At 47.3% G+C, this 15,880-nt stretch overlaps 1 protein-coding gene across 1 annotated transcript; it reads right to left on the reverse strand.

Moving 5' to 3' along the window:
• Positions 1-981: 981 nt before the first annotated feature.
• Positions 982-13,552, reverse strand: LOC121454384 (acyl-CoA desaturase 3). Its single transcript, XM_041661687.1, has 5 exons — positions 13,270-13,552; positions 9,346-9,476; positions 7,472-7,677; positions 5,333-5,565; positions 982-1,181 (listed from the first exon to the last, which is right to left on the reverse strand). Exons 1-5 carry the CDS (start codon positions 13,550-13,552, stop codon positions 982-984), a joined length of 1,053 nt encoding a protein of 350 aa, XP_041517621.1.
• Positions 13,553-15,880: the final 2,328 nt, after the last annotated feature.

A 15,880-nucleotide genomic window follows, 5' to 3' on the forward strand; every position in this document is an offset into this window, starting at 1 on the left:
CTAACAGGAAGGAACGAGGTAAGGAGAAAACGCTGTGGAGGGATGCCTGGATTTTATCAATCCTAGGAGCAACCTGGACTAATAAAGGGACCGGGCTTTGAAACTGTTGCAGAGGGGCGTGGAGTCATTTGTCAGAAACTCTTCGATCTAAACAACTTTCCCTGGGAAAGCTAACTGTGAGCAGCTGCCAGTCTCAGCCTCTTCATCCCTCTCCGTCTTGAAATGGGAAGAATTTCCTTGCCAAGTTCTAGGGCACAGGACAGAATGGAAGGATGCTGTGTGGAGGGGCTGGTGTCTGCTTGGGCAGATGCTGGGTCCAATCACAGAAAGAACATTGTAACTCCTTCTACGTGACACCGCCCCCATGTAAGGATCACATCCAGCCTGCTGACTCCCCTGGTAGTTTATCACAGTGCAAGCCCTGTGCCAGGGAAAGGGTTTGGGTTTTGTTTTTCTGTCTGTGGTAGTTTTTTTGCCTTTTCCCGACGGTAGTTAGCAGACAACGTCAAGGAGGATCTGCTTGGAGTCTTAGCTCGAGACACCTCCGTTGATGCTCAAGAGAGATCAAGGCAAGAGCGCTCTCCGTGGTGTCCTTTAATTTAAAACATTTGCTGAGTTTTCAAAGGTCTCTTCCTACCTACTGCTAACCACAGCTTCCCTGAAGGCAATAAAGTACGAAGAGGGAGGGGAGGACTTAGCCACGAAAAGGCCCCTGGATGAAACCCTGTCTCGAAAAACCAAAAAAAAAAAAAAAAAAAAAAGCCCCTGGAGTAGAAGACTAAGAATAAAATAAGAATAAAAGGGTATCTGCTTAGACCATGAAAGAGTTTTTACCTTTTAATATTTGAATATTTTACAATGACAGTGTCTTGAAACAAGACTCTTTAAAACATTGATGGTATTTTTTTACTATTTGAGCCACACTATTAAACCTCTGGTCAGCTGGTTTTGGGAATGGAAAAAAAAAGGTGACCCCCAAACTCAGCCACTCTTGTGGCTCCCATCTCCAGTTCTTTTAATCCTGGCCAAGACAGCGGCCTGAGATACTTTCTTCCGGTCGTAAGCCAGGCCCAGGAGAGCCATGCAGTCGATGAAGAAGGTCGAGAAGTTGATGTACCAGCGGTACTCACTGGCAGAGTAGTCGTAGGGGAAGGCGTGGTGGTAGTTGTGGAAGCCCTCGCCTGGAAGAGAAGCACGGGGAGCATTAGGGGGCCCGGTGACTGCTGCCTCCTCCTCTTCACACACCTCTTACCCAGTGCTGTTCTTTAGTGAATGGTTAACCCACTGCCTTCTACTCAGAAGCAATGAGTTCAGAAGCCCTGGTTGTCCTTAATATTTGAAAGTATGTTGGAAGGAAACGTGTCTCGAGGCCAATAGGGTAAGAATCTGACTATTCTGGGGAAATACTTTACATTGGAAAGTGCCGGAATGTCAGTATGCTCTGAGATGCTCTTGGCTCCTGGACTGTGTATGTGTTCTCAGGAGGGGAGAACCCTATGGAAGATCAGTGTCTATGCTTCTTACGAAGGTGAGCAGGCAACATCCCTTTCCCCGTGGGGCTGGTGTCCCCAGAAAGTGTAGGCAGCTACAACAGGAAAGGAAGAGAAACCGGGGCCCAGCCAAGGTGGGACTTTTCTCAGCCATTGCTAGTTCCCAGAATGACTGCTGTGGCTGCTACTTCTTAGAGCTCGGACCCTGGTGCAGGGGGATGCTGCTCGTAAACAGATCCCTTTAATGAAGGTTTCTTCTATCATATGATATTTAATTTTTTCCTGAAATTTCTGATATTTGAATGACAGTTACTTTTATAGTAAATAAAACTGAATATTTAATGAAGCATTTACATAAACATATTGCAAGAGATACAAGCTGCTGAAGCCAGCCTGGCAACCCAAGTTTGATGCAAAGAAGCCGTATGCAGATGGAAGGACAGAACGGACAGTACAAAGTTGTACTCTGATCAGCACACAGGCACTGTGGCAGGGCTACCCTCCCCCATCAGCCACACAGCCACACTCACTGTAATGACTATTCTTTTGGGGCGGGAAGAGGGGTTGGGGGAGGTGGAATTGAGACAAGGTTTCTCTGTGTATCTCTGACTGTCCTGGAGCTCCTTTGTAGACCAGGCTGACCTTGAACTCAGAGATCCTCCTGCCTCTGCCTCTAGAGTGCTGGGGTTGAAGGCGAGCAAGGTCGCGCCTGGCTTGTGATGGCTATTCTTGGTTGTGAAGTTTACTGTATCCGGAATTAACTAAAACCCCCAAACGATTGGGTGCACCGGTGTGGGATTTTTTGTGTAACCAAATCATTTGAACTAGGAGGACCCACTTCTAGTCCCTATCCTTGGTGGGAAGACACACCCCTACCTGGGTCCTACTTTCTGCTGGAAGCCTAGGAGTAGAGGAAGGAAATCTCTCTTTGCGCGCTTGTTCTCACCTTCCCTCACTAGCAAGTCTTTCCCTTCACTGGCCTTACTTCTTCAGGCTTCTGGCTGTAAGGAAAACCAGCTGAGACATCTAGGCTGAGCCGCTAGTGGATTCTGGGCCTTCTGTCCACAGGCAGCCTTTGATAACTAGCTGGACCACAGCCTGTTAGTCCTTCTAACATACATGCGTTCTATAAGTTCTGTTACTCTGGAGAACCCGACGGACACACACACAACCTCTCTAATAAAGGTTTTCTGTATAACGTGATACTTAAAACATTTTTCTGAAATTCCTGATTTGGATGAAAATGTGTTATTTTTATGACACTGAGGATTTAACTGAACATTTACACAAATTTATTACAAGAAATATAAACTATGACTTCAAGAAGTATGAAAATCACCAGGTGGTGGTGGCACATGCTTTTAATCCCCCTTATTCTGTGAGTTCGAGGTCAGCCTGGTCTACAGAGTTAGTTCCAACACAGCCAGGGCTACACAGAGAAGCTTCATCTCAAAAGACCAAAAAAAAAAAAATTAAAATCTAACTTCCTTTTACAATTTCTTTTCTTTCTTTTTTTTTTGGTTTTTCGAGACAGGGTTTCTCTGTGGCTTTGGAGCCTGTCCTGGAACTAGCTCTGTAGACCAGGCTGGTCTCGAACTCACAGAGATCCACCTGCCTCTGCCTCCCGAGTGCTGGGATTAAAGGCGTGCGCCACCATCGCCCGGCAAATATTTATTTTTTTATTATGTATACAATATTCTGTGTGTATGCCTGCTAGCCAGAAGAGGGCACCAGACCCCACTGCAGATGGTTGTGAGCCACCTTGTGGTTGCTGGGAATGGAACTCAGGACCTTTGGTAGAGCGGGCAATGCTCTTAACCGCTGAGCCATCTCTCCAGCCCTACAATTTCTATGTATACAGATAAAAATATGTAGGAATAACATCAAGATATAAGGTGCTAAATTTTATAGAGAGGACAAAAACAGAACGATTTATCATGAAATATAACAAAACAGATGAAGCCTTTGACTGTGGGGTCTGGATTTATACATTGTTACTTAGCCCTGGCTGTGATCCAAGTTACCTAGAGGCTGACCAGGAGACAGGAAGTTCAAGTCTGGCTGGGACAAATTAGAAAGACCATATTTCCCAGGTAAAAATAATAATAATAAAAAAAGAACCAGGCAAATAGCTTATTGGTAGAAGTTCAGCATCAGCCTGAGCTACAGAGTAAGTGCAAGGCCAGACTAGACTACATAGTGAACTCTTGACTCACAGTGTAGAAACTCGAAAGAGGACTTGGGGACTTAGCTCAGAGAGGGAGCATTTGCACAAGGCTGTAAGTGTAGGCCTTAGTACTTCGGGAGGATCGGGATAAAGGAAGCAGGGAAGTGGGAGGAAGAGAGAGAAAGCAAAGAGAGAGGAAGGGAAGAAGGAATTGAGACTAGGATGGCAGGAAGCAGGAGAGCAGAAGATGAGGTGGGGGAGGACGAGAAGGCATGGAGAGGAAACGTCCAGAGAGAAAAGCAGGGTGCTGGCTGCTGCTTCTAGCAGCCAAGTCCTAAAGCGGCTGGAGATGGAACTTTCACTATACTACATTTGCAGAATTCATCTCAGGCCTTGGGATCCCACTTCTATGACGGTCTAAGAGTTGTAGGCTATAGCTTAAGTAGATAAGATTGACTTAAACATTGGTGAACGGAAGACCTCACACAAGCAGTGGGGGGTGTGTGTGCCTGTAGCCTGGATGGGGGCGGAGGGAGTGCATTAAAGACACCTGGGAGGTGAGCCAAGGCTCTGAGAAGGGCACCCTTCTGCTTGTTTGTTTGTCATGCATACAGTGTTCTGTCTGCATGCATGCCTGCATGTCAGAAGAGGGCACCGGATCTCATTACAGATGGCTGTGAGACCATGTGACTGCAGGGAATTGAACTCAGGACCTCTGGAAGGGCAGTCAGCTCTTAGCTGCTGAGCCATCTCTCCAGCCCCCAAGAATGACACACTTTTAAGTCCACTGAAAAAATCAGGGCTTTCTTTTTCTTTATATAGCATGGCTAGGCATGACACGCCAGGTTTATTGTATTCTCCATTGATACTGCTATTATAGCTATGAGTCTCCTGACCCAAGCAGGAAATTCTAGCCCAGCCTAGAGAAGTGAATGAGACTTGACTGGAGAAAGGGAAACTTAACCAGGATCATTTAGAGGTTGTTTGTTGTTTGTTTACATTTGGGTTTTTTGAGACAGGGTTTCTCTGTGTAAATAATCCGAGCTGTCCTGGAACTCGCTTTGTAGACCAAGCTGGCCTCAAACTCACTGAGATCCACCTGCCTCGGCCTCCCAAGTGCTGGGATTAAATGTGTGCACCACCATAACCTGGCTTGTTTGTTTTTTGACCTTCCAATCAAAGATAGTATTTTTAATCCTTCCTTCTTTTACATGAAACGTCTTGCCTGACTCTCATGTTCTCCCCAATTTCACAACCCCTAGTTTTACAGTGGGAGACACGAAACACAAGTACAGATGCTTCGTGTCTTCCTCACAGCTCACCAAATAAGGAGACAGAATGGGAAGAAAAAAAAAAGGAAAAGAAAAAGACATGACTGCTCCTCGGTGTGATGGAGAAGGAGGTTCACTGTGGATATGTGGGAGAGTCTAGCCAGAGGCAGGGACACCTGGGAGAGTCCATAGGAAGAACAGCCTGGTCCCCTGAGCTGGAGAGTTCAGGATAGGGGACAGGGTGTGCCAGTCAGGAGGCCCTGTAACAAGTAGGGACTGAGAGATACAGGGAGAACCCGGCAGCCAGGTCTGCTCTGATATGTTAAATAGGGACCTCAGCCATTAGTCCCAGGTTCAAAACCTAAGACCACTGAATGCCATAATGCTATAGATGGCTTACTCACCCAGAGATCCCACGGAAACCAGGGGATTCTCCCGGGGGTCAATGTTCTTGTCATAAGGGCGATAACCGTAGAGATGAGCGGCACTGTTCACCAGCCAGGTGGCGTTGAGGGTCAGAGCGTATCTCAGAAAAGTGGCAACATACAGACTGTGTAGGAAAGTTTCACCCCAGCAATACCAGGGCACCAGCGTGGGCAGGATGAAGCACAGCAGCAGGACACTAGGTTTGTAGTACCTACGGGGAGAGAGCACATGCAGAGTTGGTAGAGCAAGGATACCTTACCTAGATGGGCTCTTCTCAGTGGGAGGGGCTAACTCAGTCAGTAGAGCATGAAACTCTTAATCTCAGGGTCATGGGTTCAAGCCCCACATTGGACGCCATTTTGTAGTAATAGGAGCTGTGGGGCTGCATCCCCAGCACCCTGGCTGCCTGGCTAGCTTATGCCCGAAATAACAACATACAAACTGTATTCATTTAAACACTGCTTGGCCCATTTCTATCTAGCCTCTTCTAGGCTAATTCTCACACCTGGACTAGCCCATTTCTAATAATGTTTGTAGCCCACGAGGTGGCTTACTGGGAAGATTCTAGCCTATGTCCATCCTGGGTTGGAGCTGAATTGCGTCTGCCTGGGAGAGCGGAGCATGGCGTCTCTGAGCTCACTTCCTCTTCCTCCCAGCATTCTGTTCTGTTTACTCCTCCCACCTATGTTTTAACCTATCAGGGCCAAGCAGTTTCTTTATTGCTTAACCAATGAAATCAACAGATTGATATATGACACTCCCACATCAGGGGGTGGAAAATCCTTTCAGAACAGAATATCGTTATCATTCTCAAGGTAAGTCTACATTGAGCTGAGACTGTCCCAAGATAATCCCACCAGTTGCCCATAGAACAAGGTCCCTATTCTTCTTCTTCGTAGAGGGATGAGGCAGGTCATTCAACAAATCAGGACCAAACCACAGCCTCAGTCTGCAAGGATGCCAGGGCTGATTTTCATCTGCCCCTAAGCCCCCTTTTTCTCTTTCAGGGTCTTTGACATTTTTCCTTTTCCTGCTATCCCCCTCCCTCAAAGCCTGCACACTGCAAAAGCTCCAGGAAGCATAACGAGTGTCCTCGATCTCCCGTGGGTTCTGTCCCTCTGGAAGCCTAGTCCCAATCTCATTTGCACAGACCGACCTCTGATTTCCTGAGAGAATTGATTGGTGCCCAGCAGCCATGTCTTCAATTTTTGGGTCACGGGAGAGGCCTACATCCAGCTTTCCCATTTCTTCCCTAATCTGCGTCTTCTGTAGGCTAACTTGTGTCCTCTCCTCACCTCTTGGGCTCAGTGTCTTCTTCACTTGACTCACCTGTCCTCACTTGACCTCACCTGGCCTCACCTGACCAAACCTTTAAAGCACAGCTACGACAGCACCGTGTGCTTTTGGAAAGACAAGCTGTGTTAATCCCATGTGTGTCTAAGACACTCGGGATGACATTAGTCTGTTTGAAATGATAATTCGTTTGTTTTTATTCTTTTTTTTTTGAAACAGGGTCTCACTATGTCGTTCTGGCTGTCCTGGAACTCACTATGTAGACCACACTGGCTTCAGACTCACAGAGATTCACTTGCTTCTGCCTATCAAGTACTAGGACTAAAGACCTACCTGCCACCCCTTCCTAAAGGCCAATGGACTTTTTTCTTTTTTTAAAGATTATTTTTATTTATGTATATGTGCGCATGTCTATGGGAGTAAATGCCACGTGAACATGTGTGCCTGTGAAGGCCGGAATTGAGTGTCAGGTTCTCTGGAGCTGGGGTTGCAGGTGTAAGCCGGCCGATATAAATGCTGGCATCTAAGCTAGGGTCCTCTGGAAGAACAGGAAGTGCTCTTAACTGCTAAGCCACCTCTTCAGTCCCCAGAGGATCTTTGTTTTTTGAGACAGTCTCATTATGTGACTCTGGCTGACCTGGAATTCACAGAGATCTGTCTGCCTGTGTCTTTCCGGCACTGGGATTATAGGCATGCACCACCACACTTGACTTAAATGAAAGCTGTGAGCATATAAACCCAGAAATTCATTCAGCTATTCTAAGTGCTAAGAGAATGTGTCCGTCTTGAAACCCTACTTCCCAAGCTCCATCCCTCTCACTCACCTCCTCTGGAACATGACCAGCTTCTCGGCTTTTAGGTCAGACAAGTCCAGTTTTCCGCCCTTCTCTTTGACAGCCGGGTGTTTGCGCACGAGCAGCCAGCCCACGTGAGAGAAGAAAAAGCCACGCCGGGAATTGTGAGGGTCAGCGTGTGTTTCTGTGAACTTGTGGTGGGCGCGGTGATCTCGGGCCCATTCATACACGTCATTCTGGAAGGACAGAAAAGGGGACACCAATATTGAGAAGAGAAGCCCTCCTGGGAGAATGCAAGAGCCTAGGTGTCTGCCAGGGCCTGGAACTCTCAGTCCGACTCATTATCAGAGTCCCGAGCCTCTGATTCCTAAGGAGGACGGGAGGAACACCCTCTCCAGCCGTTTACTCCCAGAGCTTATGTGGAAAAGCAGCTCAGGGGCCCAGAGCACACGAATGGCACTGTTGCTTCTCAGGGGTGCATGGTGGGAAACGGGAGGTGAGTCTTAGTGCTCAGACAGTTTCGCTGGCAGAGAACATGGTGACTCTTCAGACAAGCAGCATGAGACAGGGTTCCTCTGGCAATGTCTGAGCCAGGGGCAGAGAGGTTAGGACGCAGATGGCCTTAGGCTCCAAGGTTCTGCTCTGTAGTGAAGGTGCAAAAACTCCATGTCAGCAGGGCAGTGGTGGCGCAGGCCTTTAATCCCAGCACTCAGGAGGCAGAGGCAGGCGGATCTCTGTGAGTTCGAGGCCAGCCTGGTCTAGAAGAGCTAGTTCCAGGACAGGAACCAAAAAAAAAAAAAAAAAAAAAAAAAAAAGCTACAGAGAAACCCTGTCTCGAAAATCCAAAAAAAAAAAAAAAAAAAAAACAAACCCCAAAACAACAACAAAAAACTCCACGTCAGCTCCTTCACGAGTGGCATGTCACCCGACCCAAGAGGGCCAACATGTAACTGACAAGCCTGAGCCCATTTCCGAACGACCTTGGGACGTTTCTGGACTTCATCTCTTCAAGAATGTGTCAGTGTTTCTCTTCTTTCTCTTTGTCCTCCAAAGACAGAAACTGGGAGCCTTCGCCAAATACATTTTCAGAGCAGAGGTGATCACACACATGTAATAAGAACCTCAGATATCAGAGAGCCAAAATAACTAATCTCTTTTCTGAAACCTTTTCCTCAATCACCCAAGTCAAATCCCACACTATTAGCAACAGCCTATGGCGAGGTGAGTCCGCTTCCCTAACTTCCTACCGTCTACCCACTAGAAACTTCTTGCAGGAGCCATCGTCAGTGCTTGACCTACATCCGTCATGCTAGGCCTTGACAGGACAATCAGGTTTGCTTATTTAATGGCGTGGTGACTCAGTTTCCTTATCTGTTCAGTGGGTAGAACAATAAGGCCTACCTTCTGGCATGGTTGTGTGGACTAAAGGATTTAACCTGTGCCAAATGCTGGCACAGTGTCCAGCGCATGGAACTATAGACATGTTTGCTCTTGCTATCTGAAACGAGACTGTTCTTGAGTCTTAGACACATCTCACCCCAATCCCGTTCTAGTAGCGTCCCAAGACAGAGAAAAGCATGAGCTTTTGTTGACTGTTGAGGAAACCATTGTTAGTTTCTTGATGATGGTGTTCTATGGTCCTTTACCCCGAAGGACCACAGCAGTCATCCAATGTGACAACCCAAGGAACTAAGGGGTTAAAAGAAAAGTTATGCCTGGAGAACCCATTCTACTTCCTTCCTGTTTCCCTTCCCAGTGACTCTGAGGTGTCCCATGTTGTGGAGAGCTCTGCACTTGGGAGGACCACTGAAGGTAGTGGTCCTCTGTGGGTGCCAGTGATCTCCACTCTGCCCTGGATCAGCCATCGAGTAGAGGCACAAGAGTGAACAGCACCAGCTTCTCACCTGGAAAGCCATGGTGTTGGCAATGATGAGGAAGACCCTCAGGGGCAGGCGTGCTTTGTAAGTTCGGTGGCTCCACAGGCGATGAGCTCCGGCTCCAATGCCAGTAATACTGACCACATAGTAGATGTATGCTGTGGGGACAACAGAGGGGTCAGCCTGCTGGGAAGTGCGCAACCAGGAGAAGCGTATCAGGATACTCGCCTGATACCAGAGTGTGCTTCTCTGGGTTTGAAGGAGCGCATGCGTTGGTCTCCGAGACACCATAGCATCCCATCATCATCACCTCAAACCTCTTCACCTAGGCCTCGGGGGGAACCTCTCCACCTAGCAATGGATGTGAGTCGAGAAGACCCGGGCACAAAGTGGGCAGAAAGGCAGGATGCTGGAAACACTATCTAGCTTTCACCATCCGACCATAGGAGCATTTTTCCAGGTCCTGTGCCCTTTGAGCTGAAGATTTTTTTTTTCAAGGGATTCAAGGGGTTCACTACTCATCTTGACCTAAATACCCACAATCAAGCATCTTTGGAAAATGGCAGTCAGAGCTCAATGGAAGGACCATTAGTTGAAGGGGAGACACATAGGACACAGAACCTGTTCACCTGTTGAACTGCAGCATCTCAGCACTGTAGCAGGTCTCAGGGCAGGTCAGGCCTGCACAGCCCCGTGGACATGAAGGCTCAGCTTTACCGATCCTTACCATTATTACCGTCAGTGCACATCCTAATGGTTTGGAGTCTACAATACCAAGTGTGAGGTGCCATGAAGACACCATGCTGAAGCAGCTGTGTCCTCAGGAGCGGACAGAGCTGCAAGGGTTCTGTACTTGGGTATGTCTTGTGGTCAGAGATGTCTCTCGAGCGAGTATGCAGAGAAAGTTAAAAGCTATAAGTGTTTATCCAGGGCCACAGCACTGGTAGAAGTGGATCCACAGTTTGAGACTAGGTTTTCTACCAAGGCTCTGTTCCAGTTCCAGGCATATTATACATCTCCTAGTAACGTAACACAGCACCCTGACTTAGAACCTACAAGATCAGGGGGTACCTACCATCTAATGGGGAGAGGACACTGGGAGTACCTGTCTGCTCCTCTGATTGTAGCACCAGGACATTGGGACTGAGTTCTTGTTAGAAGCAGTATAAGATACCCGAGGGACCTCTGCAAACCAGGGAACCTCAGGGGCTACAGAACTTAGCCGAGACTGGGGACACCAAACATTGCACGAACTGCCATGTGTCCTTCTGCATCAAGAGGTGACCATTTTCTAAGTGGTCTCTTTCTTCCTCTCTTCTGCCTACTGTGTCCCATTCTGTTCCTTCTATAGGACCCCCAGGACAACAGAGACAGCATCTGTCCTCAGGAAAGTGCTGGCCATATTCTTCTGAACTGGGATGAAGCCTCAGATTATCTCCAGCCTCTGGCTGTGTGGTGATTGAGATCTTCCCATATAGTGGATCCGGCTGTACGTGTAGCAGAGAAAGCAGGAGAGGACAAGCCCAGAAATCTCAGGAGAAAAGGGAAGACTTTGGACAGAGCAGGAAGACCAAGAAAGTATCCAAATTTGCCTCGTGCTTCAGATTGCCCAGGTTTGTTGGCTCCACAGATAGTGCCATCTTCACAGGGAAATGGGTGGGATTCCTCATACCCCGAATCATGTCCTTATTCTGCCAATGGCTGAGGTCACAGAGATCCTTTCTCTGTCCCCAGGAGAGAGATTGTTAAGTGTCCACACCAGTGAATGGCTTTCCCCTTAGGGAAGGGTTGGGAAGGTTTTGTACTTTGGCTCCCAGTGTCATCAGAGATACCTTACTCCAGAGGGCTCTACTGAATGGCTCTAAAATGAGAGAAAAACTTTTCCAAGTCCCCGAGCCAGGAAAATGGCACAAATACAGTCAGTTGTTAATTATGTATTTTCCTTTGGGATTAAACAATAAAAGCCTCTAAAACCTAAAGGAAGGAGAAGATCCCACTTGAGACTTCAATCCTTCTTGTTCCTGAAGAGTTTTGCTAACCCGTGTCTCACAGCTGCCATGCTGTGCACTAATCTACCAACCAGAGCCTGGGGACAAGAGTGAAATAATTTCCCTTGCAGGTGGGTGCGCCAAATTTCCTTTCCAAAATCATAGCACACTCCAGAGGGCAGGGTCCCACGAGACAGTAACCACAGTCTTGGCTTTGGATGGTATCCTTTCCCTGAAGTAGCAACTGATGCCAGCTAAGATCAGGCAGTTTGGTCAAATGCAGGCCTGAACGGAACAAGGCTTGTGCAGAGTACTCAGGCTGGAGAGGGAGGAAGCTTGCAGGGAATCAAACTGCTTTGAGGACTCCCCTCACCCCCAGGCCTCCTGGTTCTAATAATGCATCATTGCCTCAGTAGGTAATTAGAAAACCCGGGATCCCAAGAGAGGGGGTTTCCTAAACTCTATTTCCTCGGGACATTGGATGAATTTCCCAAAACAATGCTTAAGGGCTCGAATCTCACCACCTACAAGATGGAAGAAGCCTGGGACAGACAGGGTAAAACCAGCTCTACTACACAATACATTCCGAGGTGGGGGGAGGGAGGGAGAGAGAGAGAGTTGTCAGAGTCCCAAAACCTGACTCTGTTCCCCCAAACTTCCCCGTACTGTCCGGGAAAGAAGGGCTGGCTCATCAGCCCTCAGAGAAAGCAAGGGGCCCTGAGTCTGCAGGACTCCTGGAGTCAGGGCTTGTGCCGATCAGAAGCCTTCTTCAAGTCTCTATTCTCTAGCATGCCTGTCCCTGCCCAGGAAGGATGGGTAGAGGGTAAAGACAGCTGGTGTTAGCAGGTGTTAGCCTCACGGATGATATGGCTTCAGGAGAGAGGGACAGCTGCAGGCTGGGTAGAGACTAGATCACGAACCATTTCTGTAACATAAATACTTGTCAACATCTTGTTGACTGACATGTGCTGTACTTGGAAGACCTGTCTGGGGTAGCAGAGCCATGTGCCTGTACCCTTGGGCATTTGGGGAGCCTGCTTCACCCTCCTCCAGGGCAAGCAGCCTGGTCCTGCCAGGGGTTAGGTCTGAATGGGTGTGTGGATAACCATCCCTCTTGTCTACTTTTCTTCCCAATGGCTCCTCCTCCTGTGCAGCCTCTCCCGCGTTCCCTGACTGAGCTTCACCACCTGAGTTGGTAAGGTTCCTTTTCCTCATGTCTCCTAGGTAGGGCCTGGCTCTCCTGTGGCAGGAAAGGCGGGACAGGTAGCCAAGTACTGATTCACACAGAAAAGCTTACTGGGGCTGGTTGCCTCATTGCCACAGTGGTACCCTTCAGTGAGTCCTGCACATGGTTTCGGGGCTTGGTCCCCAACACTCACGTTAAAGTACTCCCAGTGGCTAAGGATATGACACAGTGGTAGAGTACCTGTCTAGTATGCCCCATGTCCTGTGTTTAATAAAGAACAACAAATTACTCCATGTTACTTTTGCCAGATATAGTAGCTCAGAATATAATTTCAGCAGGCTGAGACAGGAGGATTACTATGGGTTCAAGGCCACCCTGGACTGCATAGAGAGTTTAAGGACAGCCTAGGTAACAGAGTGAGATTCTTAAAAATCAACCAAACAAAACAGTTATGGTAATGGACACTGTAGTGCCTGCACTTGGGAAGTGGACCCAGAAAATCAGAGACTCAAGGTCATTGTCTGCTACGGAGCGAGTTCCCAGCCAGCCTGGACTGCATGAATGAGAACCTGTCTTGTTAAAGAGAGAGAAGAAAACAAAGCAGAGACTTTCGCTCCCCAATCCCACTAGGCTGCATTCAGTTAGTTCTATCAAGAACCACAGAGAAAAGCTAGGGAAAGCTGGACCCAACGGGGCCACTGCCCATCGCAAGACACCCTTCATTAGAGGTAGGGGAGAAACTTGAGGCACTGGCCCAGAACAAAGAAAGGTGCTTACCCCAGAGCAAGGTGTAGAACTTGCTGGAAGGAACCAGCACAAGCCCATACAGAGCCCCCAAGTGCAGCAGGGACATGAGGATGATGTTTCTCCAGACATACTCCAGCTTGGGCAGGGGCCCCTCCTCATCCTGGTAGCTGGGGTCGTATATATCTTCCTTCATTTCAGGACGAATGTCTTCTTCCAGGTAGAGGGGCACCGTCTTTAATTTCTCTCTTCCTTTCTGCATGGCTTCAGAGCGGGGTGACATGGTGGTCGTGGTGGTTGTACACGAAGAATTCATCTACAAGGACAGGGAACGGAGAATTAGAAGGGCAGACTCCAGTAGGCACTCCCCTCGGGCATGCCGCTGGCAGAAGGGTGCATTAGTGGTCCAGCCCCCATCCCAGTATCTGGCTTGAGTAGGGGCTGGTGGGAGAAAAGATTTGCAGAAAGTGTGCAGATTGGTTGTTGTCAAACCTCCAGGTGAAGGGGCAGTGGGAGAGGAGAAGGACCCTCTTATGCCACTGGCAAGCCAAAGAAAGCTCTAAGATACTGAGAAAGGCACCAGCAGGACCCAATTAGCCTTTAAAGCTTGGGAGACAAGAATTGGGAAATCCAAAAATGCCATTCACATCTCTACCAACTGGTGGCAGTACAACCCTGAAAAGACAATAATGGAGGGGTGGGGGAGAATATCAGAGACTAGATCCATCAGGACAGAAGGTTAAGACTGAATTTGTATTCACCGTCTTTGCTCTGATTCTCAATTAAAACCCTGTCTAGAAGAAACCCAGGGAAGCAGTTTTTGCTCTGCCTTCCGAGCGTGGACTCTTCGAATAAGACATTATTTAACGATTTAAATTCCTGGGTTTTATTTACACAAAGAGCCATGTGGACCATTTACATGTAGTCTGATGACCAAAGGGTGACCCAGGTTGACTCTTTAGATTATCTCCTCTCTTGCCAGGGCAGTTTAATTTTCCCTCTTTAGACAGCTGGATTAGGGCGATTTGCTGGACTTTCTGTGAAAATTTCTGAAATATGCCAGTTTCTGAAACAGATATAAACAGAATAGAAGTGGGAGCCAAGGTCAGGGCACATTAAATTTGTGTCTGATAACCATGCCCAAGATTCATCTCCGTACACACAGCCTCTTGGTCTTAGTCGCTTTCTGTAGAGTGGCATGCAAGCCTATTTTTGTTGCTGACTTTGAAATGGGGTCCTGCAATGAAGTGCAGGCTGGCCTCAGACTCAGCCTCTAGCTGGAGTCTCCCAACTTCCTAGACTGCAGGCAAGCGCCGCCATGACCAGCATAAATTCATTTTGATTCCGACAGCTTCCTCCATGGTTTTTGAACAACTATCTTTGGAGACATCCTGACTAACTAGTGGTTTGGTTTTGGCCATCCCATGTTTCCAGATCTGTCCTTGTTGGTTTGATCTGACCTCACTGGAGAGTGTTTGAGGTTTATGATGATGATGATGACGACGATGTCACCTTTATACAAACTAGAGGAAACTCAATTGATAAAATCCTTCATCAGATTGTTTGTAGGAATCTCTGTAAGGCATTTCCTTGATTAATGATTAATATGGGAAGGCTCAGCTTACTGGAAGGGTCCCAAGTTTTATAAGAAGCAGGCTGATTAAGCCATGAGGAGCAAGCCAGGACGCAGTGTTCCTCTATGGTCTCTGCTTCAGTTCCTACCTTAAGGTTCCTGCCTTGACTTCCCTCAGTGATAGAATTTTGGTCTCTCTCTCTTTTTTTCAATCATAGCAATAGAAAACCTAACACAGGGAGTGACAGATATTAAGGAATTAGTGTCAATAAAACCCCCTCTAATGTCAAATTCAAGCAACAAATGATTTAGAATGCTCTTAGGTTAGCCTTAGCTGGAGTTCATTTTTGAGTTGAATGCTGTGGTGTGAGTTATATTCTGGCATCTTTAAAAAGATACTATTTATATGCTTTTGTTAGAAGTAGTGGCTTTGTACAACTTCAATAGACAGGAGTCACAAAGTTAGGTTCTGTCTGTTGTGGTAACCCAGTGGTCTTTAGATCTAATAGTATTTCTTTCATAACATTGGGTGCTCCTGTTATTGGTGTATGTATATATGCTTAGGGTTGTAATATCCTGTTGGTGGATTATTTCTTTAATGAGTATGAAACTCCCTCCTATTTCTACTGGCTAGAAATCTATTTCGTCAGCTATTGATAGCCCTGTCTCCTTGTTTCTTAGTTCCATTTGCTTGGAATATCTTTTTCCATCCTTTTACACTAAAGTGGTAACTATCATTGATGGTGTGGTGTGGTTCTTGGAAGAAGCAAAAAGATAGAACCTGTTTTTTTACTCCCATGTGCTATTTCTGTGTCTCTTGGAGAGTTGGGAACCATGAATATCAGAAACTATTGTTGAGCAGTGTTTATTATTTCAACCAGAATGGCTAAGATAAAACCAAACAAAAAAAAATGATGGCAAATGATGGCCGTGGAGTGGGGAAAGGAGGGCTCATGGGAGTGCAAACTGGTGCAGCCAGTGCAGAAATCAGTATGGAAGTTCTGAAGCTAGAAACAGATACAACACACAGTCCAGCTATATCATCGTGACCATATGCCCCAAAGACTCTAT

Source organism: Microtus oregoni, unplaced genomic scaffold (genome assembly GCF_018167655.1).
Source record: "Microtus oregoni isolate MIOR12 unplaced genomic scaffold, Mior012 000012F_ref0000307, whole genome shotgun sequence".
In the NCBI taxonomy this organism is placed as follows: domain Eukaryota; kingdom Metazoa; phylum Chordata; class Mammalia; order Rodentia; family Cricetidae; genus Microtus; species Microtus oregoni.

Coding starts and splice junctions, on each gene's coding strand:
- LOC121454384 (XM_041661687.1), bottom strand. CDS start 13,552: ATGAATTCTTCGTGTACAACCACCACGACCACCATGTCACCCCGCTCT. Junction 9,477..13,269: donor GTTCTACACCTTGCTCTGGG/GTAAGCACCTTT, acceptor TTGTCCCCACAG/CATACATCTACTATGTGGTC. Junction 1,182..5,332: donor GGTTTCCGTGGGATCTCTGG/GTGAGTAAGCCA, acceptor CTTCTCTTCCAG/GCGAGGGCTTCCACAACTAC.